The sequence below is a fragment of the Panthera leo genome, chromosome D1, assembly GCF_018350215.1.
Source record: "Panthera leo isolate Ple1 chromosome D1, P.leo_Ple1_pat1.1, whole genome shotgun sequence".
NCBI classification, from domain to species: domain Eukaryota; kingdom Metazoa; phylum Chordata; class Mammalia; order Carnivora; family Felidae; genus Panthera; species Panthera leo.
The window spans coordinates 86896725-86915014 of record NC_056688.1 but is presented as its reverse complement, the minus strand read 5'-3'; the positions used below and the strand labels follow the sequence as shown (position 1 = coordinate 86915014).

Below are 18290 nucleotides of genomic sequence, written 5' to 3'. Positions count from 1 at the left end.
TGCCAGGAGTATGTTATTTCTTAAGTTCCTGCAAAGAGAAAACAAATTCACATTTACATCCACACCCACTTACATAAATGTGTGCAAACACACTCACTCCAGAGGTTTATAGCTTATATTCTACTACATTCTTAAGGAAGACTAGTCATATCTACAATTAGAAGAAGAGACAAAAAGTATAGGTTAAAACGATTACTTACGGTGTTTTGGGTCTGGACATTAAGAGGTACAAGGGGTTGTTGATAACTTTAGTCGGTATTATTATTATTATTTTTTAAAAGATTATTTTATTTTTTTAAATGTTTATTTTTGAGAGAGAGCAAAGCAGGGGAGGGGCAGAGAGAGAGGGGGACAGAGGATCCAAAGCAGGCTCCATGCTGATAGCAGTGAGCTCGATGTGGATCTCAAACCCACGAACTGTGAGATCACGACCTGAGCCGAAGTCAGACACTCAAACAACTGAGCCACCCAGGCGCCCCTTAGTCAGCATTATTTTAATAGCAGAAAAGTAAATTAAATTTTCTATGTTCTCAAACTATTATTTATAAACTTCAACACATTTTCAAGATAAATAATTATATATAGTGATACATAGATAATTTAGCAATGAAAATGGACATGTCAGTAGAATGGGCAACTTTATCAAGTTCTAGTCACTCCTAGATTTGAAGCCTATGTATTTATTTGACAGTATTACAGCCCTTGCAAATCCTTGCCATTGCAACCCTATACCCTCTGAAGAACTAACTCTCTAGCAACTGATTTTTCTTTAAATTACTCCCTACTCCCCATAGCAAAACATGACTGACAGCAATTGTTAACAACTAAAACCTACAAATTATGGTTCAATACTATGCAATTATTTAAAATGTAAAACCCAGTGATTAAGGCCACCAATTTATACTGAAGTATCAAATTTTGTAAAGTATTTCCAACCAAAAAGAAATCCTAATAAAGGGTGAGTCCAATATGCTGACTTTGGTAATCTACTGATCAGAAATCATTTTTTTTATATTCAATGCAAGAAATCTATAACCTTTATCTGTACAAAGGATATTTACTAGTTCTAGCTATGGCATCCATAACAGAGTTTTTGAACCATTAAAATAAACAAAAAAGTGCTCTCTTCTTTACTGCAAAGACATGGAATCAAAGTTTCTTATCAAGCTGATAATGATCAAGTTCAGGTCCTAGATGCCAACAGAACTTCTGTGGTGTGGTACACATGCTTATTCTTTCTTTGCTCCTTAGAGTTTGTCATAAAGGGCTGATATGACATGTCTCTTTGGTTCAGGGAAAACAAAGCATTCAAATAACAGGAATCTCCTTTTCCACCATGATGGGCTTAGTGAGATGGGAGCGACATAGACTTTTTAAATACTCGAAACCCTTTTGCTGGCCCGGGGTATGGTGGCGGTGGGGAAACATTGTGTTTTCTGGTCAGTGCCACTGCCTGTTCATAAGAAGGTAATCCTGTGTCCTCTACGGAAGGTGGTGATGGAGTCAAGGCAGCCTCCTCAGGTCTTCTGAAAATGATGGAGGGAGTGTGCCGGCCCCTTCTTACATAGGTGGCTGAAGAACTAAACGGAGAGACTGCGGTTAGATCTAGAAAGGCAGCATTTTAGGTTAAAATGGCAATATTATAAAACCCAACTGACTATGTTGATAAAAGTTGATCAAAAGCTTATCAAAAGTTGAACTTTTCATAAAAGTTGTTGTTATTACTATAACAACAGTTTTATTTTACACATAAACTCTGATGAAAGAGCAAGCGTTTTGGAGTCAGACACAGGTATGAAAATGGATCCTATCATTTCATAGCTACGTGACCAAAGGCAAGTAATCTAACTCAGTTTCCCCCTCAATAAAATGTGGATAATAATAGCTACCTCAACAGAGTTGTATTGTGTGGATTCAGAAAGATGTCATATTTAAAGTATCTAAGCACTGTCTGGAATACTATAATAAGGGCTCAAAACATACTAATTCCCTTTTTCTCCCACTCCTGACAGAGAACTTTCTCAAAATATGTTGTGAAACCAAATCCTTTCTTGTTGAAAGGCAGCATTACTCCAAGCCAAGGGAAGTGATGTCACAGAGATAATCACAACAGGTGATGCCTGTCTCTCTCCTATTGCCCCTGCAGTCCTGCTGCCTGGTCCATTCCTCCTAAACAGCACTTCTGTCATGTCCCTCTTCCCTGCAAAAGTGTAACCTGAAGCCTACTTTCCACTGAGTCAAGTTCAACTCCATGCCTCCTTTTTAGAGCCTCCCTTATCCTGGCCTCACCTTATTTTTTACAGCTTTTTGCTCTTGCGAAAGTACTATGTGCAATGAATTCTCTGTCCTGCCTCTGTGCTTTCACTGGCATTGTTTGCTTTCTCAGATTATTGTCTTTTCCGCACTCCATTGACCTAAGACCAACAATTTTAAAAAATATGGCCTAGTTCAAGCCCCACCATTTTCACAAAACTTTGTCAGCTACACCAGCCAATGAAAATTAATATGCAACACAGGTCTGGTGTTATGAACCTTTGTTTTCCCTTCTCACTATTGAATTACCAATTATAATTTAAACATTAGTAAATTTATTGGTTTAGACTGTGAAGTGGGCTGTACATGAAGCACTTAATGTGTAAATCAAGTTCATAGAGCTATGGCTGATAAGATAGTTAGAATTCATAGGTTAATCCCCAACTTCTAGACAATATTTACAATATTCTTCCTAACAAGAGTTAAGCAGATGCAAAATACTGGAAACTTTTCCAAACCAAGGCAGTCAATTTGCACCTTGGAACACCTTTTCCTTGGAGGTAATAATGAGATATGAAACTAGAGGGAAGGAGACAGGATGACTAGCCTTTCAGTTAGCTGGGGGTGACTGAGAGCATCCATCACAAGCTTATTTAGAGGGCTCCACACAATTCCTCCTCTGCCAGAAATCTGGAACATAGTCATGGTAGGCTAGTCACTTGCCACCTTCATTAGCTTATGACCAAAAGTTCTATTTGTTTGCTGACAGAGAATAGGAGAGACAAGTGTTTTATTTGAACAAATAAAATTTTCCATGTCTACGTTCAAATTTTAAGATATAGAGACAGAGGCACATGGGTGGCTCAGTTGGTTACATGTAAGGCTCTTGATTTCAACTCAGGTCATGATCTCACAGTTCATGGGTTTGAGCCCTACATTGGGCTCTGAGATGACAGCATGGAGCCTGCTTGGGATTCTCTCTTTCCCTCTGTCTCTGCCCCACTCCTGCTTGTGCATGAGTGTACACGCTCATGCCCTCTCTCTCTTTCTCACAAAACAAACAAACTTTAAAGATATAAGAGACAATATAAAAATTATTAAATAATCTACACAGTGATTTCTTATATACATCTTAAATGATTCATATCAGAAAGTATGCACCAATAACATTTCAAATAAACTGACATCATCTTATGCCCATTTTTCTCCATAAAATACAGGAACTAAGAAATGAAAAGATCTTATTTCCCATTTCTTGGCATGTTTGGACAGAGGAATGAGACAACTTTTCTGACAATAATCTTATTTTTTACTTTTTTCTTTCTCAAATATTTCCTCACCCTTCCCCCACTTCCAGACTTGTGAAATACAGAAAGAGAACAAATAACTCTGCTAGAAGAATTTCTTGGGATAATAGACGAAAAGTACTTTAGTAAGTGTTTAAAAGTTAATCCCCAAATAAGAGAATATCTCATAAACCTAGTTTTTAATGTCCCCTAAAATTCAAAAGGTTGCTCTGGGGATCAAAGTGAGAAAACAGATGTAAAACTGATATGTGAACTGTATAGCATTATACTACACTAACATTAGTAACTAATCCTACTTTTATTTTTTTATGATTTTTAAAAGTTTATTTATTTATTCTTAGTAATCTCTATACCCACTCTATACCCAAGTATGTGGAGCTTGAACTCACAACCCCAAGATCAAGACTCCACACACTCTATGGACTGAGCTAGCCAGGCACCTCACTAATATTGCTTTCAAAATACGAGATGGGCACCTGGGTGACTCGGCTGAGCATCGGACTTCGGCTCAGGTCATGATCTTGCAGTTGTTTTTTTTTTTTCTTTCCAGGAAGCAACTTTATTTGTCTTGATCTTGCAGTTCTTGAGTTTGAGCCCTGTGTCGGGCTCTGTGCTGTCAGCATGGAACCAACTTCAGAGCCTCTGTCTCCCTCTCTGCCTCCCCCTCTCCCCCTGTGCTCTTTTTCTCTCTCTCAAAAATGGATAAACATTCAAAAATACAAAATAAAGAGATATTACGGGTGCCTGGAGGGCTCAGTCAGTAGAGCATAGGACCTCTTGATCTCTAAGTCAAGATTTCAAGCCCCCATGGTGGGTATAGAGATTACTTCAATAAATAAATAAACTTTAAAAAATAAAATAAGAGATATTCAGGGTTTTTAAATTTTACAACAACATACACAGAAAACATACACAATAATGGCACTACTTTGCTACCTTTGTATTCTGCTTCTAACCTAAAGCAGGGAAGAAGCTACAAGATTTCAGAGGAAAAAAAAAAAGCATAAGGTAAGAAAGAAGATGTAGTGGTGCAGAAAGTAGAAAGATGAAGAAAAACAAAAGAGAAGAAAACGCCATGCATGAGGACACTGAATAATGGCTAGGCTATCACAGACTTTGAGTGCAATTATTAAACGTGAGGGTATACACGAACTTTTTGGGAAAGACATTATGAATGGGGTGGAAAAGAAAGATAAAAGGCAAGAAGAGTCTCCATAGTCAATTTTGCCTGTATCTTCATTAGCCTGTGAGTTTACAGGACTCCCTCCCCTACTTGTGGAGAAAGCCACCCTGAATAAAATATTAGTCAAAAGTCCTAGAAAATGGAAAGACCTTGCTCATTTTCTATATTAAATAAGGTAAATTAATAAAAGTCTCTCAGCTTAAAAGATAGTGGCTTAAGAAGAATTAAGTAAGTTCTTCCTTACTTTCTCTCGTTTCTCAAAATTTTCCAGGATTTACAGAGCTCTCTGACAAACTCTTTTGTCCATGCGCACAGGTCATGTTAATGCCTCAGGGAGTTGTTCAGGAATTCCAGCTTGGGGATGGAATTACAATATATGTTGCCCCTGTCCTCCACCCTCTTTCTGCACCTTTGTTGTGGGCATCCTTGAAGGCTCTGTCCTTCTCCATCTGTCTTTTCATCACACTTAGAATATTTGCCTACTCTCGTGGCTTCAGTTTTTTTTTAAGTAATATTTATGTCCAACGTGGGGCTCAAAGTCATGATCCTGAGATCAACAGTCACATGCTTTACCAACCTGAGTCAGCCAGGCACCCCATGGCTTTAGTTTTTATTCTCCAGTAGATGAATCCTAATTCCACATTTGTTGTCCTAAACTCTTAACTTACAATGAAGAAAAAATTTTTATTGTGGCAAAATATATATAACATAAAATTTGCCATTTTTAACCATTTTTAAGTGTTGCAACTTAGTGGCATTAATTATATTCACAATGTTATTCAACCATCACCACCATTTGCATAACTCTTTCATCACCTGGTCATGGTCATGAGCTTTTCATAGATTTTGAAAGTGTGAATAGGGATATGTAAGCATCAATTTCAAATAGCCTGTTTAGCACTTAGTACTTTTTTTTTAAATGAGGTTATTGTTACACTTACTCATCTACACTTACTGAGAAGGTAATAGAGATAATATAGAGGAGAATAACTTTTCATTTTTATGAGGATGCTGAGATTCTATTGTCTAGACAATTATGGCTTTTATGAAGCCTTATGAAGCTTTATTAATGTGCTATTATCTTCAAGTGGTAACCATTTTATTTCATTCATTTGTATTTAAAATATCAATAAAATGTTTGAATTTAAAACTAGTTACACTGATTTCATTGGGTAGCCACATGGCTAGATCTGCTCATACTGGGACTCAGAGTAAATGATGGGACTTCTTGCTTCTGGAAACAATGTGAGGACACTGGTATCTGCCTCCTGCTTGAGAAGGAAATATTAAACACTCAAGTTGACACTTGTGAATTCTCTTATATTCTTTTGAAGGACCTTGGAAATAGCGTCAATAGATTGTTTATGTAAGTGTTAAATTAGGTAACCAAACCACTGTCACAGACTAGAGGAGACCAGAGGGACATGTCAACTAAATGCAGTGTGGTATCTTGACTGTGTCCTAGAGCAGAAAGAGGACATGAATGGCAAAATTGGTGAAATCTGAATAAGGTCTAAAGTTTAGTTAACAGTAACATACCGGTGTTGGTTTGTTTGTTTTACAAATGTTCTCTGGGAGTGTGAGATGTGAGATGCTAACAATGAGAGAAACTGGATGAAGGATGGGAAAACTCTGCATTATCTTGGCAACTTTCCTGTATATCTAAAGTTATTCCAAAATAAAAAATTTACTTAAAAAAAATAGGCAGCCACTTTTATCCATTTAAAAATAACGACATAGAGGAGTGCCTGGGTGGCTCACTTGGTTAAGCATCTGATTCTTGGTTTCAGCTCAGGTCATGATCTTGTGGTTCGTGGGATCAAGCCCTGCCTCAGGCTTTGCTCTGGCAGTGCAGAGTCTGCTTGGGATTCTCTCTCCCCGCCTTTCTCGGTCCCTCCCATGCTTATACTCTCTCTTTCTCAAAATAAATAAACATTACAAAAATGTTTTTAATAAAATAACAATATAGAATGTATAATAGTGAATTAAATATTTTTACATGGTACTTACCCTGGATATTGTTGCCTGTTACACTTGGTGATACAAAGATAGTAACCAAGTAATCCAAAAATAACCAAAAATACTCCAGCAGCAATTAATCCAGTCAGAAGGCCCATGACATCAATTTTTTCTCTGTTGCCATCTTAAGAGAAGTCATTTAGTTAATATTTATTTAATATTTTAAAATCATTAAAAATATATACTAACTGGAAAGCACTACCTATGATTTCAATAAATTTAACACTGGATCTAAACATTCTATTAAGCATCTAATAATATTGATTTTTCTAAAAAGTCTTTGTGTTAGCGACATGACCTGAAAAATTTGTAAATGGCACTTCCTAAAAGTCCTAGTTATAGTTTCATTTATTTTATTTAATTTTTTTTTAAGTTTATTTCTTTATTTCCAGAGACAGAGAGAGAATCCCAAGCAGGCTCCACACTCAGCGTGGAGCCCAACATGGGGCTCAATCCCTTGACCCTAGGATCACAACCTGAGCCGAAATCAAGAGTTGGATGCTCAACCAACTGAGCCACCCAGGTGCCCCTCATTTACTTTAAATAGATCATATTAAATGAATAGTATTTAAGACTAAACATATTCTAGGGTGCCTGGCTGGCCAAGTTGGAAGAACAGGTGGCTCCTGATCTCAGGGTCATGAGTTCAAGCCCCATGTTGCGTGTAGAGATTACTAAATAAGTAAATAAACTTAAAAAAATACAAAACAAAACATTCTTTGTCTAACTAGGCACATTTCAGTATTAAATACACAGATAAATGTACTAAGAAACACTAGCATAGCAATGTAATAAAGTCTCCTCAGAGCTGGGGCTCTACCTGAGGGGAATGAAAGAGTTGGCAAAGAAGACTTGACTAAAAAGCAGCTACAAATGATAAATATAGAGAAAATAAAGGATCTCCCCTCTGTAGAAGTTACTGAATTCTAACACTCTTAATTCACCTAGTAGCAGAAGTATTCCACTCACTTGCAATGGTAAAAGAGAAAAAAACATTAAAATAGCTTACTACTTGGAACTAATGGAGTCCTACTTTTATTCTGTGCAAGTCTCGACTTAGCTGAGTTGTTTAAAACACCTTTAAGCCTATTATCTCATTTCCCTAGTATCTCACCAAACTTGATTTTCAGTGTGTAAAGATGAACATGGCTTCCTCTGTCTTAGATAGCCCAGTGTATAATTGAGAAATATTCCCTGGGTTTACAAGGTATGTATGTTAAGCAACAACCAAACTCAAACAATGAAACTAAAATGTATTATAATAGAGAGAGGGTGGGAAAAACATTAAATTTGGTCAATTCTTGCCTTACTTGATTTTGTGGTTGGTCCTTTGATGGAATATTCTTGCCAAAATGCCACCTAAGAGAAAAGCAAACATGCCAAGTTTATTTCATTGTTTTATTATCATTTCATTTGGTCCCAATGACCCACACAGGGGTGGTAAATTCTTGGCATGTGCCACAGGTAAGATACCAGTTTATTCAAGCTAGAGGGTGTGACTCATTCTAACTAAAGCACTACCACCCACCACTGTTTCTCCCAACTCTGAAATTGGTCAGGGGATTACTGGCCATGCCAGCTCCCCACTGCTGTACTCTGCCGTTCTCCCTTCACCTGCTCAGAGTCCCCACTCAGGCATCAGGTGAAACTATCAGTGAGTCGGTGACAGCACCAAAGGTGGGAGCTGAAACCGTGGACCCATTACCAAGTTTGAAAAGGAGTCTGAACTTCTCTGTGCTAGGTGGGCCCTAAGTTTGCTAGATTTTATTGAAAGGTGTTGATTGAGAAAGACATCCTTGAGATTCTGTAAGTTCAGTGTTTCCTGAGAGAATGAAGCAGATTTTAAGGAACCATGATAAAATCATTCAATGGGTTTGTGACAAACAGAATAAAATTTCAACAGGCACAACTACAAAGTACAGACTTTGTTTTCCTTCTCCAAAAGATGTGGCAGATATCAGTGGGGAATGAGAGTCTGGGAGCAATTTTAGAAGAAAAAGGAACTAAGTTCCATTAATACCTGCATTTGAAGGATACCTGGAGCTCTTATTGACCAAAGAGTAAAACAGGACTCTTGAGGAAGGGAAAAAGGAGCTGTTATTTAATTTACAAAAGTAAAGAATTTGGATCACTTAACATTCTTTAAGAATGTGCCAGGTTATACAGGGATAGTGCTGTCCATTTTTTTTTGTACTGTTCCAAGATTAATAGATAGGATTTAATTCTATTTTAAAGGAGAACATCTAGGGGGCATGTGGGTGGCTCAGTCAGTTGAGTGTCTGACTCTTGATTTTGGCTCAGTTCATGATCTCACGGTTTATGAGATCGAACCCTGAGTCGGAATCTGCAATGACAGTGTAGAGCCTGCTTGGGATTCTCCCTCTTTGTCCCTCCCCACCCCCTTCAAAATAAATTTTAAAAAGGGAGAACTTCTGAAAGTTTTTTCCCTTGAATTACACAGATATACCAAACAATAAACTCCTGAATGCAGAGACTATATATTTTGTATCTTCAGTCTTTGGCAGAGCAGTTGACATAATAGATTGTTAATACATAACAGTAATCAGAAAAGATAAGGTCACTGATAGGAAAATTTCTGAGTCTAGAATGATTGAAGCTAACTAAGAGTCCGAGAACTAACTCAAATAATCTCTTAAAATTTAATTCACTCTGCCTTATAATTGTTTTTGAATATAATAAACATTAAACACACAAAATCACAGCATAATTGACAACTTGCTAATTACTACAAGCCCATTTAATCAAATATAAAAACCAAGTTTAAATAGCTTAATTATCATTTTAAAGAAGTAAAGAGGGGTAACAGGTATACAATCTTGATTTTATTTTAACCATAAAATCTCTGATGACTGAGAGTGACACTTTAAGTATCATTTAATAATAATAATTTCCAGTCAATTAACATTATCAACCAAATTACCGTTTTGTCTTCATCCACAAAAATTTCTCTGGCTTCCTCATAATTACAAAGTTCTTCTATGCACTCTCTTTCTAGGTCACCGGGCGTGAAGAGCTCCAAATCAAATCTATTGTATAGGAGGTGTCTACGTATGAAAAGGTTTGCTTCTTCTTTTGATGTGAAGACTAATAAAGAAATAGAAAGATTTCAAAGGTTGATAAAAATAGGGCAGAAGATTTCTGTTTTAACTGTGGAAAAGTGAATAATTCTCTTGATGTAAGATTATACCAAATTTTCTTGTATGGTTTTAAGTCCTGACAAAAAGAAATCTCATCAGTAAAAATAATTTCTGTTAAATATGAAATACATATACTAGCATAAGTATAATTTTGATTTATGCCCAAATTATTAGCATAAATGAAAATTATTTAAATATCACTTTTCCCTCCAGATAATAACATTTCCAAGAAATGACAGGTCAGACTATTCTACTTCTAAAGGGTTGGCTCTCTATTATCTTGACTGAGAAAAATTAGTTTGGTGTCATGGATAGAGTTTTGGACTAAGAGAAGACAGAGATTCTCGGTTTTGATTTGGCTTAGCTATTGGCTGTGTATCCTGGGATAGTCACTTACATCTCTGGTTTGCTATTTCTTCATTTGTAAAATTGGAAAATGAACTAAATTATTACTAAGATCTTTTTATGTTTTAAAATTATAAATTCATACATTTATATTAATTTTTTAATTAAAAAATTTTAAAATGTTTATTTATTTTTGAGAGAGAGAGAGAGAGAGTGTGTGTGTGTGAGCAGGGAAGGGGAAGAGACAGAGAGGGAGACACAGAGTCCAAAGCAGGCTCCAGGCTCTGAGCTGTTGGCACAGAGCCTGATTTGGGGTTTAAACCCATGAACTGTGAGATTATAATCTGAGCCAAAGTTGGATGTTCAAGTGATTGAGCCACCTAGGCGCCCCTAATTAAAAAAAAAAATTTAATGTTTATTTACTTTTGAGAGAGATGGAGCATGAGCAGGGGAGGGGAAGAGAGAGAGAGGGAGACACAGAATCTGAAGCAAGCTTCAGGCTCTGAGCTGTCAGCACAGAGCCCAACGTAGGACTCAAACTCACAAAGTGTGAGATCATGACTTGAGCCAAAGTCGGATGCCCAACCAACTGAGCTATCCAGGCATCCCAATATATTAAAAATTTTAGAGCAAGTTTATACTAAAAACTTATAAAATTTTAAACTTCTAAGTTAATAAAATTATAGGTTAATTATAAGATTAATTAAAAGACATTCAGCCCCAGGACGCCTGGGTGGCTCAGGTTATGATCTCACGGTTTGTGAGTTCAAGCCTCATGTTGGGCTGGCTGCTGTCAGCTCAAGCCTGGAGACTGCTTTGGGTTCTGTGTCTCCCTCTCTTTCCTCTCTCTGCCCCTCCCTCGCTTGTGCTCTGTCTCTCTCTGTTTCTCTCTTAAAAATAAATAAACGTTAAAAAAAAAAAAAAGACATTCAGCCCCTCCTAAAGAATTAGTTCCTTCTACCTACCCTCCAAATATGTGTCTCCAATACTTTATAAGACTCCCTCTGTCTTTTCTGGGAAGGTAAATGGTAAACACGATAGAGTTTAGCATAGGTTGACACAAAACCAAAATGTCCCACCATGGCAGTATTTTAAAAACCCACAAACTTTAAACTCATTCTGGTATCACACAAAGAATGCTTAAAAAATCTTGCTCCTGGGGCACCTAGGTGGCTCAGTCGGTTAAGCGACTGACTCTTGATTTCCACTCAGGCCATGATCTCACGATTCCTGAGATCAAGTCCACATGGGGCTCTGCACTGACAGTGAGGAGCCTATTTGGGACTCTGCCCCTTCCCTTCTGTGTTCATGCATACTATAAATAATAAACATTAAAAAAAAAAAAAAAGAAATCTTGTTCCAGGTCACATTACCAAGACTGGAATTCAGAAACTGAAAACTACAACAAATGCTTAAAAGAATTTGGTATTTTTCACTGCTAACCATTACTATAAAGGAAGAATATATTAAAGTGGGCAACTGAAATACTGAGTACTAATGAGAGAGCATGGCTTGAAAGATTAATATTGATTTGTGAATGATCTCAGGTTAGCCATTTATTCTTAGCCCCTTGAGAACAGTCACACCTTGTCCAAGATATTTTTTTTCCACTAATCAATCACCTTTCCAAATAGGTCTGAATATTATAGAGCTATTTTGTTCAATACAATAGCCATTAGGCACACATATGGCTATTGAGAACTGAACTATGGCCAATTTGAATTGAGATGTGCTATAAATGTAAAATATACACTGGATTCGAAAGACTTAATTAAAAAAGTGAAATATATCAATGTCTTATATTGCTTATATTTGGAAATGACATTTAGGATATAATGGCTTAAATTAAATATATGAAAAACATACAATTTTATCAATTATTTTTACATTTTTAATATGGTTATTAGAAAATTTTAAATTTTGGGGGCACCTGGGTGGCTCAGTAGGTTAAGTGTCCCGACTTTGGCTCAGGTCATGATCTTGCAGCCCCCTGCATCAGGCTATTTGCTGATAGCTCAGAGCCTGGAGCCTGCTTCAGAGTCTTTGTGTGTGTCTCTCTCTGCCACTTCTTGCCTTATGCTCTGTCTCTCTCTCAAAAATGAAAAAACATTAAAAAAAAGAAAAGAAAAAAAGAAAATTTTAAATTATTTATGTGGTTTACATTATGTTTCTATTTGCCTGCACTATTCCAGCATATACATATCTATGTTATAAATAACATGTATGGGCTATTTGGACTGGGGTGGTGGGGAAGCTAGAATGGAATCACTGTTGATAACTGTTTTCAGAAATATTCTAGGGACGCATGGGTGGCTCAGTCAGATGAGTGTTGGACTCCCTTTTTTAAAAAATTTTTTTAATGTTTATTCATTTTTGAGAGACAGAGAGAGACAGAGCATGAGCAGGGAAGGGGCCACAGAGAGGGAGACACAGAATCTGAAATAGGATCCAGGCTCTGAGATGTCAGCACAGAGCCCAATGCAGGGCTCAAACTCACAAACTGCAAGATCCTGACCTGAGCCAAAGTTGGACGCTCAACCGACTGAGCCACTCAGGCGCCCCTAGATGAGTGTTGGACTCTTGATTTTGGCTAAGATCCTGGTCCCAGGGTCATGGGATCGAGCCCCAAGTTGGGCTCTGTGCTGAGTGTGGAACCTGCTTGGGATTTTCTCTCCCTCTGCCCCTCTCCCCTGCTCGTGTTCTCTCTCTAAAAGGAAAAGAAAAGAAAAAAATATTCTAAAAGGCAACCAGTATGATGAAATCTTTCTATTCTTTATTCTCCTTTGTCTTCTTATAGATTTTATGCTACTACCAAATAGAGACAAAATGAAAAAATTTCCAAGTCACCATCATCTCTCATTGGGATTCTTACATTGGCCCTCGAAGGGGTTGCCTTGCTTCCCTACAGTCTGTTTTTAACATTGTGTTGTAGCCTCACTGGCTTCCATTGCGCCTTTGTACTTGCTATTTCTCCTGAACAGAACTTTCTTCTTTCAGTTTGTTCTTCCATCTCCTTCAGGATTTTGTTCAATGTTAGCTTAACTCCCATCCCCACCCACCCACCTCTGGCACTCCCCTGTCCCTTACTATACTTTGTTTTTCTCCATAGCACTTATCACCATCAGGTGTTTTATATGTGTTACCCACTTACTTGTTACCACTGTTTCCCTCATTAGAAGAAAAAATTTCATTCAAGTAGGCATGCAGTTCCTGACACAGACAAGGCACTCAAAAAACTTTACTAAATGAATGAATGAACTCAACTTTTCTATATTGGGAAGAAACTCTTCGACCTAAATTCTACTAGTTAAAACAATTCATAGGTATAATCTGGTATTACTCAGTTTATTGTAGGTTTAAAATACTAAACCAGTGATGAAGTAACTCATGGCCTGCCTAACTTAGCTATACTTACTATATGAAATCTAATTTTAGAATGGAGAATTAGAAATCTGCTTTTGTATTGCTATTTCTCAGATGTGGCTAGATCTTTACATTTTATTGGCTAAGAAAGCAACACAAATTTCTCACGGTTGGTCTTTCCTTCAAGCAGGTTATTTGAATTATAAAAATACTCTGCTCTCCATGGGCGACTGGGTGGCTCAGTTGGTTGAGTGTCTGACTTTGGCTCAGGTCATGATTCCACGGCTTGTGGGTTTGAGCCCCACATCTGGTTCTGTGCTGACAGCTTGGAGCCTGGAGCCTCCTTCAAATTCTGTCTCTGGCTCTCTTTGCACCCCCCCCCCCAAATATAAAATAACATTAAAAATTTTTTTAAAAAATACTCTGTGCCCTCCAGATGGGATTCAATAGAACTACTTTCAACTTGAAAGGAAAGTAAGAAAGAGAGAATCATAAACATTTTTATTGTTCTTGGGATGATATTTATGCCAGTAAAATCTTCACCCCCAAATTAAACATGGCCTCCAGGGGCTGCTGTTTGCCACTTCCCTGAGTGTGAAAGTTCTGATTCCATCAGTGGTTGACCTCAGACTTTCAGTGCTTCATTAAACTTGTTCCTGCCACCCTTTTGATCTTAGGAGAAATACTGTCCTTTGTTGTTTGGGTCCTATGTAACTGTCAATTTGTTTGTTATCCAAAGAAGCAAACCTCCTGGTCCTGGGGCATTCGGGACTTCCTGTGAGAGTTCCTATTTTCCCTCCGCCCATTGCTGGAGGATATGCGGTCCTTTGTACTTTTGTATTTGCCTCCTCAGGTTCTCTTCCCATGTTTATTTCTCCCAGTTAAGGCTGTCCTAAGAGGCTGTCTCTGCTTTCTGATGTTTCAAACCCACCAACCCAGGGATTTTTTTGCTCCCTCTCTCCTTCTCCCTCTTTCATGCCATGTTTTCTAAATAAACTCCTTTTAAGTCATTTCAACTCCACCCTTGGGCTTTATCAGAGTTTAGCTGAAGGTCCTTTATTTTCCTGTTTACTTTTCATATCACCACTTATTATTGGCTTCTGTGCCATACAACTCTCCAGAGACAGAGTTACTGCTACTCTTTCCTCTCTCTGGAGCTCTCTGTCCCTACCTCTGTCACAGAGCTTATGGAGATTATCTCTTTACATCCTACCCCCTTTGCCAGATGAAGAGGTCTTCCAGGGCAGGGACTAGTCTTTCACTGCTGTATCTCCAGCACCTAGCATTGGGCCTGGCACATAGTATGTGATAATAAAGTGATTACTAACTGAACAAATTAGCTCTTTAAATATATAAGATTCCTTGGGGCACCTGGGTGGCTCAATCGGTTAAGCATCTGACTCTTGATTTCAGCTCAGGTGTGGTCTTGAGGTTTACGGGATTGAGCCCCACAATGGGCTCCACACTCCACACTGACACCTCCGAGCCTGCTTGGGATTCTCTCTCTCCCTCTCTTTCTGCCCTTCCCCCACATGCTCGCTCTCTAAATAAATAAATAAATAAATAAATAAACTTAAGAAATACAGGATTCCTTGTTTACATTTCCCACAGATATTTCCAGTCTTCTGCACTCGAGTATGATCTCTAAATTCCTTCCATAGTCTGTGATGTCCTTGAGAATGTCTTTTATGTCTGTATTATGTGAATGAATGAATATACTCATAAGCATACTGGGGATCAGCGCCTGGTCCCACTGAGTGTAGACCTTCAATCTTACATATGTGGTGTAACTTGGGAGGCACTGAGAAGGATCTCCTTCTAAAATCTGTCCCTATACTCACTAGCTAGCTTATCCATTGCCTAGAATTCTGCTATTAGGGTTTGACTCTTTTGGGTTAAGATACCTATCCTTTTGGGTTAAGATGTCCTATCTTAAAATACACACACACACACACATGCACACACACACACACACACACACACCCTCCTGGAAGGTTTAATACACTCAGCTTTATAAATCATTAATAAGTTATCCAGGAGTATTAGTGTAACAGATCCTTCCCAAATGAAAATGAGCTGAGACTAGATCTGATGAGAAGGAACAAGGGACAGGAATGTGTAGAGAAAGAAGTAGATCCAAAATATTGGCACTGGGTAGGGAAGCATAATGGCTAGGCAGAGAGGATGCTGAAACCGAAGCCAATTTTTTTTTTCTTTTCTGGCTTTTCTTTTCTTTTTTTAAAGTTTATTTATTTTGAGAGAGACAGAGACAGTGCAAGTGGGGGCAGGGCAGAAAGAGAGGGAGAGAGAGAGAATCCCAAGTAGGGTCCTCACTGTTGCACAGAGTCCAATGTGGGGCTTGGACTCACCTAAACCAAGAGAGCGGAAACCAAGAGTCCAAGGCTTAACCAACTGAGCCACCCAGGCACCCCTCTTGTCTGCTTTTTCTAAGATAGACTTTTAAAATGTGATCAGGAACTAGTCTGTTTATGACCTGGAACCCGCAAGGTATGAAATTCTAGGTTAGCAAGCCCCAAGCCTAATCTTCCCACAACCATCTGACTTCATCCAGATAATCAGACAATATGATGTCAAAAAGCACCTCAGGGATCAGATCATTCTACTCCCCACCCCCATCATTTTACAGAGGAAGAAATTCAAGTGGAGAAGGGTTAAGTAACTTGCCCAGGGTCTCATCACAAGTCCAGACTAGATCCTGGACTCCCTGTCCATCTTTCCAGGAAGAACAAGTAATTATGCTCATTATAATTACCACATAGCCTCATCTAGAAAAACGGCACTCACTGATTTTCAGAAGGTGAAACAGGCTTTCCATTCAGTGAACCACAAACAAGGTCTTAAATATATATTTATCAAAAGTAACCTACAGAAATAAATTTGTATAAATTGTACCCAACATAACCACAACATTGCCAAATAAACCACAAATTAAACTAAGGGATATTTTGGTGCTTTTTATGATTGATGGGGGCATGTAATTTCAAAGACTACACTTTCTCGCTGGAGATCTGTAATACGTGGCTCGGGTTTCCGGGGGGGGGGGGGGTTCCTCGGAACGGAGGCCATGCTTACCTTCTTCTCCAGCATGCCCAGACTCCTTTGGACTTCTTGTGCAATGAGGAAACGCGAAGGTAACTATGCGCAGTTGGCTGAGAAAAACCAGAAGTGCAAACATAGTCTGGTAACTGCCAAACAAACTGAAACAAAATAACAACAGCAAAAAGTCAAAAAAGCCCCTGGCTCAGCGCTTTGAGTTTTCGTGGGAACTGAGTCACCCACCTGCTGCGCTCCCAGCAACCGCCCGACTGCGCCCCGCTCTCGGGTTTCGGTCACCCGGGCCCGACCAGCGCCCGGAAAGCGGCTCTGAGAGCGCCTAGTGACAAATGCTGCGCCCCCGGGGCTCTGCCGACTGCTGAGCGGACACCTGTCGCCGCGGGCAGCCCTCTACCTTCAGTTCCAATCGGACCCGGTCCGCCGAGGGGGCCCCGCTCTGAGAAACCCATTCCCGGCCCTAGCCAAGCCGTCGGGCCCCGCACCTGAGGCTCTGGGCGCATGTTCCTGCAGTTCCCGGGCCGAAGCCCCGTCGGCGGGTGGTCCCTGAGGCCGCCAGACCCTCCGTCCCGGCGTCCCCTACCCCCAAATCTCGGCGACAATCCCGGCCTCTCTCTCCGCAAGGCCGGAGTGGCCTCCGCGTTCGGGCCGTGGAAGCGCCTGGGGTCTGCGGAGGGGCGCCCGGGGACGCGCGGCGTTAAGTTTCTGCCTTGATCCCGAGAGGCCGCGGAGCAGAGCAGTGGGAGAGGGAGGGCGGAGGCGGCTACCTGGGGAGCACCCACCGCGCTCCTCCTCCCCGGGGGCCGGCCTACCTGCGGCGGGCGGGCGATCCGCGGGTGCTTCCCGAGCCGCCGCAGCTTCAGCCGGGAGCCTCGGGCGAGCCCGGCCGCCTGCAGCCAGTTCTGGCCCCGCCTTGGCGCGCGGGTGGCAGGTTTTGGACTGGTTTCTAGACCCGGCGTTGCTTGCGAGTTCAGGGGGCATTTTCAAAAGTGCTCGGTGGTAAGCAGAGCGCCCCCCCGCGCATCCCGCGGGCTTGTCGCTTTGGATTTTCCTGGGCTAGAGGTCTGTCTTGTGGTTACTTTAGGTCAGCGGTTCTCAGAGGGTGGTCCGGGAACGAAAACAAAATATTCACCAGAGAAAATACACTTCACTAGTAATAGGAAATGGGAAGTGACTTTAAAACTAATCGATTGCATTGGTTTTCAAATCGTGGTCCGCCAGGTCTTGGGATGTTTCTAAGATCCTTTCAAGGGGTCTCCTAGGTCAAAACTATTTCCATTAGGGTAAAAAGACATGATTTGCCTTTTTCACTTCCGTTGTCTCACGACTGTACAACGGAAATTTCCAGAGGCCATTTGACGTGAATGGTGTCATCACTCTAATAGAATGCCTGTATGGATATTATTGTGTTTTCTATGGTAGTAGTTTTAAGTATCCACATGTACGTTTCTATAGAGATTAATAAAGTTAATTTGTTCTCAGTACTGTAATTTAGCTGTCTTTGATCGTACCTGCCAGGATAACTGTAACCTCATTATTTAAAAAAAAACAAAAGCAAAAACATCTTGAATCTTGAACTTTTCTTTGAGT

The 18290-nt window shown here is 39.7% G+C and overlaps 1 protein-coding gene across 1 annotated transcript; it reads right to left on the bottom strand.

Annotated features, from left to right (window-relative positions):
• Positions 1-472: 472 nt before the first annotated feature.
• Positions 473-17377, bottom strand: PRRG4 (proline rich and Gla domain 4). Its single transcript, XM_042905615.1, has 6 exons — positions 17186-17377; positions 16722-16846; positions 9704-9867; positions 8073-8121; positions 6754-6886; positions 473-1580 (listed from the first exon to the last, which is right to left on the bottom strand). Exons 2-6 carry the CDS (start codon positions 16822-16824, stop codon positions 1346-1348), a joined length of 684 nt encoding a protein of 227 aa, XP_042761549.1. The 5' UTR covers positions 16825-16846; positions 17186-17377; the 3' UTR covers positions 473-1345.
• Between the last annotated feature and the right edge of the window lie 913 nt (positions 17378-18290).

What these genes read in the sequence shown, in the direction of transcription:
- PRRG4 (XM_042905615.1), bottom strand. Translation starts at nt 16,824, where the DNA reads ATGTTTGCACTTCTGGTTTTTCTCAGCCAACTGCGCATAGTTACCTTC. An exon ending in AGGACCAACCACAAAATCAA is followed by an intron (nt 6,887 to 8,072) that starts GTAAGGCAAGAA and finishes ACTTCTCTTAAG; the next exon opens with ATGGCAACAGAGAAAAAATT. An exon ending in AACAGGCAACAATATCCAGG is followed by an intron (nt 1,581 to 6,753) that starts GTAAGTACCATG and finishes CTCTCCGTTTAG; the next exon opens with TTCTTCAGCCACCTATGTAA.